At 24.9% G+C, this 7,503-nt stretch overlaps 1 protein-coding gene across 1 annotated transcript; it reads left to right on the forward strand.

The window, feature by feature from the left end:
* The first annotated feature begins 6,470 nt into the window (after window positions 1-6,470).
* On the forward strand, window positions 6,471-7,285 carry LOC137809726 (uncharacterized). Its single transcript, XM_068610816.2, has one exon. It carries the CDS (start codon window positions 6,511-6,513, stop codon window positions 7,168-7,170), a length of 660 nt encoding a protein of 219 aa, XP_068466917.1. The 5' UTR covers window positions 6,471-6,510; the 3' UTR covers window positions 7,171-7,285.
* Window positions 7,286-7,503: the final 218 nt, after the last annotated feature.

Consider the following 7,503-nt stretch of genomic DNA (forward strand, 5'->3'; position numbering starts at 1 on the left):
AACTAACCAAGAAATTCAAATTGGAGAAAAGAATTGAACCCTCAACATGCATTCGAGAACAACTTTTTACAAAAACTAGATTTTAAAAAGACTAGAGGATTAAAACAAACTACTACAAAGAATTGAAAAATAAAACTTTTATTGATCAAAACCTTAGAACTCAATAGGGAGTTATAAGGGAATCAACCCCAAAGGTTTAACCTTCCATGGGAAAGATGGAAGCAAAAGAAAACTAAATCTAGGTCTAAGAGTGCAATTTGGATATGAAACGTGACACTCTATTCTTCCTCTAAAGACTCTTATAATCTTCTTTTCTTTACACAAATTCGAATTCAAAATTTGTCTCAAGATATTGTGTAACAATTATCAAATATTTCCTTTATTAATTTATTCAACATATATTCTCTTTCTCAATCAATTACAGATCTCATTCTCAATCAATTACAGATCTCATTCTCGCTTCTATTTTCAATCTATTTTTTTCCAAATTTGATTCAAATTTATGTATTGATTATAATTAAGCTCTGTGGGAGATATTGCAAAAGATTTACGTGAAAAATATATTCGAAGAATGTTTGCTCTATTTTTGACACGTTTTGTAGAGGACTTTTTATTGCAGAATCTGAGAGAATCTCCTTGCATGAGATTGAATTGGTTTCAGTTCTTGCTTTCTCAAAATGCAATAGAATCCTAAATCAATATCTTCATTTCCCATAATGGAGCATCCATCAATAAACAGCTTCCAGAAGACCCTTTAATGGCTTCAAACACAAGGAGTGTCTAGTCCTTTCATAACCAAACTTTCAAATCTTCAAAGACACATAATTTTTCACTGGGGAAACTTCAAAATTCTTGCAAAAGATTACTAAATTCGAATCTTTTAATTTAGTGCAATCTTTCCAGCATTAGACATTCTAGGGAGATCGTCTTCTTTAGTAAGACTTTCCTGAATTTAACATGCTGTAATTATCCATCTGCATTATCATTAGTAATGTTTATAATCTCTACAAAAGGTCAACATCAAGATGAAAGCAAAATGTATCTAAAAATCATATTTAAGCAATAATTCTAATTATGATCTAATTTCATCCAGTTATGCGAATCTCATCTAAAAAGTTAAATTTTACTCTTAGTTACAGTCTAAGAAAGTTATATTAAACGCTTTAAAAGTGAAAAAAAATGTACTTGTCAATTACAATTTACACTCAAGCTAACTATGTAATTATGTAACTAATGTTAATAAATTATGTAACTAATGTTAATAATTTTGAAAGATATATAGGTATTAGTCATTTTACACATTTCCTTTTAGTATTTATATTCATTACCAAATAGATAAAATTGATATTTAAATATATATATATATTTTTAGGTTTCATTATCTTTTTATTATCATTATTTATTTATTTAGTTGTATTATGAACAAAAATTCAATTATGTTCCCAACTTTTAAAAATGTGAAAATATGTCTACTTTTCATTCATACTTATTCAACTTTTTATAAAATGATACTTAAATTTAACAAAATAAATAAATAATAAAGCAAAAATCTCTTTATTTCGATCCTACTCGAATACAAGTTACATATGTTCTTACAAAAATAACCCATTAGCATATAAGTAATCTTTATTATATTACAATTTTTTTTATATCAAATCAATCAACTGCAAATTTTTATATCACTTTTCCCTCATATTTTTTATATCTAAACAATCTCATTTTTCACTCACATTTCCTATATCTAAACAATCTCACTTTTCATTCTTTTTTTTTCTCTTTTTTTTCTTTTTTAATTCCGCTCTCATATAAACAAAACCCCTCATCCAAACAAAACCTTAAAAATAATTCACCAATTAAACAAAGTTTATAAACAACAAAAAAACAAAGTAAAAATAAAAACTTTTGTAGAAATCAAAATAGAAAATTTTGTCTAAAAAATACCTAAAGTAAAATGTAAAAATTTATTAAGAACTAAAAATATAATAAATATCATGCATCACTTAATACACATAATAGTAATGAGCAAAACAAAAATTAAAATTTCATTGAAGATTAAAACAGAACAAATAATTTTTTTAAAAAAGTTTATGCAGAATCCAGATGTCTAATGAGTTTTGAGTTGAATGACATTACTTAATGTACAAGCTCTTTGAAAAAATGAGAATTATTGTAGGAGAAATAGTCCACCTAAACATATTTGGACGTAACAGATAATTTTCTTAAATAAGTGAGTCAGCTTCACTGCCCCCAAAGAAAAGGCAAAAAAAAAAAAAAGATTTTGAAATCGTAAAAGAGTGAATAATCAAGAAAAAAAGAAAGAAGGAAGAAAGTGACTTGATTTTGGCAAAAGAAAAAGAAGAAGAAACTAAGGCGAAGTCAAACTTCTCTTCCTAGTTCCTCAAACCACGTTTAAATCTATTTTCTGTTAAAATTCAACACCATGTACGAAATAAGAACAAAAGTTTCCAGGAAATAAACATACAATCAAAGAATTTGAAACCTCAAATCTCTTGTGCTGACACACTCTTTTTTTCTTTTATATTTTTTATCTTTAGTACGGAGTATTTATTGTCGGATGCTAAGAATAACACATGAAAGTTTGTCATTGAATATATCAATTTTAGCTGGATATTATAATGGAAATATATAAAGGACTCATCATAACTCAGATTAGTCATTGTGATTAAACTTTTATCCGTACGATCACATGTTTAATTTAGCACACTAAAACATATAGATTAATAACTAATTATTTCTTTTAAGATATAAAATGGATATTTGCATAAATAATAAGGAGACAAAATAAAATAGAACAAAATAAAATAATGACTCTGAGAACTTTTAAGTGGATAAATCTCCTCATCTTGAGAAGCAAACACTATAAAAAAAAAATCATTAAATAGCAACCAAATTTAGAAACCAAAAATAATTAGTTACTATATTAATTAAATTAGATATTATTTTAGAGACTAAAAAATTATTGATATTTAAAGTAATTTATATTATTAATCAAAATTTAATAAATGGTTTATAAATTGGACCTAAATTAGCTACTTAATATTTTAGATTCTAAATTAGTCTCTAAAATATTAATAGAGACTAATTTTAAATATAAGTAGTTAAAATCTTGGTAGTTAATGATTAGATATCAATTTAAAAACTATTTTTTACATTTTTATTAATAATAGAACCTATTTTAATACCAATAATTCTTTTAATTTATAAAATGATCTCTAATTTAGTTAAATAGTAACTAATTATTTTGGTCTCTAAAATTAGCTTATATTAATGATTTTCTTGTAGTCGAAAACTTACGGGACCTAGTTCAGAAAATATATTCACTATGAAAGTAGGATTACAATATTTGTTTCTTTGGGACTAACACTTAATCTCAACCAATAATGATGGAATATCATGTTTCTCTAGTCTCTCACTAGGATTTGTAATCTCACACTATAGTGGATATCCATTCTCTTATTTACTCTCTATTCTCACTTGTTTGATATTTTTTTCCTCACAAGCTCCCTCTATACAAAGAATGAAAGAAAGACTTCTTCATAAAGAGATAATGAATAATTAATGTTTGTCACATTTTCAAGATACCTTGGAGAGACTATCTTCATCTTTCAAGGTTGAACTTCATAGTCTTCAAGAGAGATATAATTTCAAGACTTTGGAATGTCCATTGTTGGATCAATTATCAATATTCATTAGTCATGTGGTCTCTCATTAATTAAGGAATAATTCTCAATAGATCATAATTGTTTGAGGTATTAATCATATGTATAATTAGAACTTGGACTCAGTAGTTTGTATGGAACTTTGGAGGGTTTAACAATACCTAAGTTTTTACTGTCACTATGAGAAAATCATTAAATAATAATCAAATTTAGAGACAAAAAATAATTAGTCACTATATTGACTAAATTATATACTAATTTAGAAATTAAAAAATTATTAGTATCTAATGTGATTTCAATTATTAATAAAATATTATAAAATGGTTTCTAAATTGGTATCTAAATTAACTACCAAAGTTTTAGCTACTAATATTTTAGATTATAAATTAGTATCTAAAAGACTAATAGAGACTAATTTAGAACATAAGTAGTTGGTAACTAAAAACTTAGTAGTTAATAATTAAATACCAATTTAGAAACTATTTTATAAATTTTTTATTAATAATAAAAACTACTTTAAATATCAATATTTTTTTTTATTTATAAAATAGTCTCTAATTTAGTTAATATATTAACTAATTATTTTAGTTTCTCTAATTAATATATATATATGACTCTAATGTTAATCAGTTATTATATCTAAAGAGTTTCTTATATCTAGGAAAAAATAGCTTAATCATAATCGAAATAGGGATATAAAAATGAATCCAATTGATTAGTTTAATTATAAATTTTTTCTAATTTAACTTATTTAAGAAAAATAATTATTTAATTTACAAATTTATAAAAAAAATACAAAAAAACAATGAATTTATCTTTTGAATATATTGTGTGACTTTTTACTAATAATTAGTCATTATATTGACTAAATTAAATACTATTTTAAATATTAAAAAAATCATAAATATCTAAAATAATTTCTATTATTAATAAAAAAATTAAATTATTTTTTAAATTAATGTCTTATTAGTTATCAAATTTTTAGCCAAAGACTAATTTAGATTTTAAGAGTGATAACTAAAAATTTAATAATTAGATACCAATTTACTAATTAGATATCAATTTAAAAATCAATTTATAAATTTAGAAACTATTTTAAATATTAATAGCCATTTAGTCTATAAAATATTATTTATAATTAATGTAATTAATTATTTTTTATTTTTAAAGTTAGATTTTATTTAATGATTTTTTTAATAGTGTATGTTATTTCGTTACACCTCTTAATAAGAATGGAAACCAATAAAAGGAAGAAAATAAGAGAGTTTTGAATAATCTCTTGAAGGACACATAAGAAATTGAATTAAATTGAAGAGGATTGATTGAGTGAGAAGAAGTCGTAGGAAGAATAGTTTATTATGAACTATACGTCATTTGTTAATTAATTTACAAAGGTGCCATAATTTGGTCAAAAGGGCATATATATGTAATGTCATGAGTCATTTTAAGTATCTAATATTTTATGCTAACTAATTGCTCATTCAGTGATAACATTTTCGAATTTCTTTTAGGAAAATTGCCTTTTCAACCTATTAAGACAAAATAGAGAGATTAAGTAGTTTGGAGGAGTTCTTAAATTCAAATATTTTTACTCTTCTTGTAAATCTTATTCATTTGTTTTTTATGACTGCATTCCAAACAAACTAAATAAAATATTAGAAATATATAAATAAGAGTGTAAGTGGTAGCATTGTTTGGTATTTTGATAAAATATTATTTTGGTGCAAAGAGGAAATTAAAGAAAAAGAAGCATAGTAATTAAGAAGAGTGAGTGATGTAATTGCATATATAATGAATATTAGTGATACCATTAACTAATGCATGCATGCAACTTCTTGGAAACAACCTATCCTTTGCCAATAAGTTTCTCCCCTTTCTCTATCAAAGAATGGTCAAAATTTGAAAATCTTTACTTTGAACAAACACACACACTCTATCTCTCTTCCTTCTTAATCAAATTAAAAGTTTTTAAGTTACTTCAAAATTACTTGGTACATGAATAATATGTATATATAAATAAATTAATATAACATGTTTGTTTTTTAAATATAAGAAAATATCTTTCATTAATCATCTAAAATTTGTCTAATATAAGAAATTACTTAGTACTACTAGATGTTTCTACAAATTTTCAAGAAATCTTTAGTTTCTTTCATATTTTATGTGATTTTTTTAAATAAAAATTTTTTATAAAAAAATTGATATTGAAAAATAGACACTACAAGAAATTCATTAAATAGTAACCAAATTTAAAGATAAAAAATAATTAGTCATTGTATTAACTAAATTAGATTCTAAATTAATTTAGAGACTAAACAATTGTTCATATCTAAAATGGTTTCTATTATTAATAAAAATTTATAAAATGATTTTTAAATTGGTATTTAAATTAACTACCTAAGTTTTAGCTACTAATATTTTAAATTTTTAATTAGTCTCTAAAATATTAATGAAGACTAATTTAGAACATAAAGTAATAAATAGCTAATAGTTAGATATCAATTTAAAAACTATTTTATAAATTTTTATTAATAATAAAAAATACTTTAAATATCAATAATTTTTTTATTTATAAAATATTTTTTAATTTAATTAAATAATAATTAATTATTTTACTCTCTAAAATTAATTTTTATTGTAGTAATTAAAAATATTAATTATTGTGTTGGAAAGAGAAATAAGAATAAGTGATCTTGACCACACTCTATGTGAACAAAATTGGTTTTACTCAGACTTTGGATAACCATGGTCCTCTCTCACCCCTATCACTTCCTATATATATAAAACCAAGCTTTTGCACTCTTTCTCATCAATCTCACAAATCAAAATCATGAACATGGCTGCCACTGATCATGATCACTGCATGGAGTTTGATCAACAATTTCTGGTGGATGATCTGGATCCATTCATAGAAGGATTCATGGATACAACCACATGCATGTCATCACCAAAGAGCATGATGATTAGTCCAAGAAACTCATCACACAACAACACAACAAGTGGCCACCATTTAACTCCAAAGGCTTCTGCATTCAAACCAATCAGAAGAAGATCAAGAGCTTCTAAGACCACTCCCATTACCCTTCTCAAAGCCAACACCTCCAATTTCAGGGCATTGGTACAACAATTCACTGGCTCTTCCACAACACCCATGTCACTTGCAATCCATAAGGGTCCCATTACCCTAAATTTCCAACAAGGTACCAAACAACAGATTCAGCATCACACCAGAGAAGCAACTAGATTGGTGCCACAGTTTGGCACCATGATCAGTTCTAACCAAGTTCATCAAGTTTCTAAGCCACAGCAGCACTTGATCATGAGAGAGCAACAAAGTGGTTACTGGTTGGAGCATGTGAAAACCAGTGATCTTTGTCTTCCAACTTCAGGTAGCTGCATGGACGATGGATTTGGCTTTGATGATGATTTTAGTTTGCATGAACTCAGTGTGAATGCCACCTCCAATGACATCCAAGGTTTCTTTATGTGATAAAAATAAAAAGGATTCAATTATTTCTTAGGAAATTATGTAAAGTAGACTCATCTTCAGTCAACACCTCTATGCATATCTTATAATAAAATTAAGCAATGATTCATGTTTATCACTTTCTTTATTCTTTTCTTTTGTGTTCTTCAATCTTCTTGAGTTCTCCTTCATTACATGACCTCCATTGACAAACCTTCCATGTTCAAGATTTTCAGAAGATAAAGTTAAGAAAAAAAGTAACTTTTTTTATGCACAAGGTAATTTAATGAAATACTTTTTTTTTTTACTTTAACTTCAACTTATACATAAAGTAATTTTTAATTTATAAAAAATATT

The sequence above is a fragment of the Phaseolus vulgaris genome, chromosome 2 (assembly GCF_051622355.1).
Source record: "Phaseolus vulgaris cultivar YP4 chromosome 2, ASM5162235v1, whole genome shotgun sequence".
Taxonomy (NCBI): domain Eukaryota; kingdom Viridiplantae; phylum Streptophyta; class Magnoliopsida; order Fabales; family Fabaceae; genus Phaseolus; species Phaseolus vulgaris.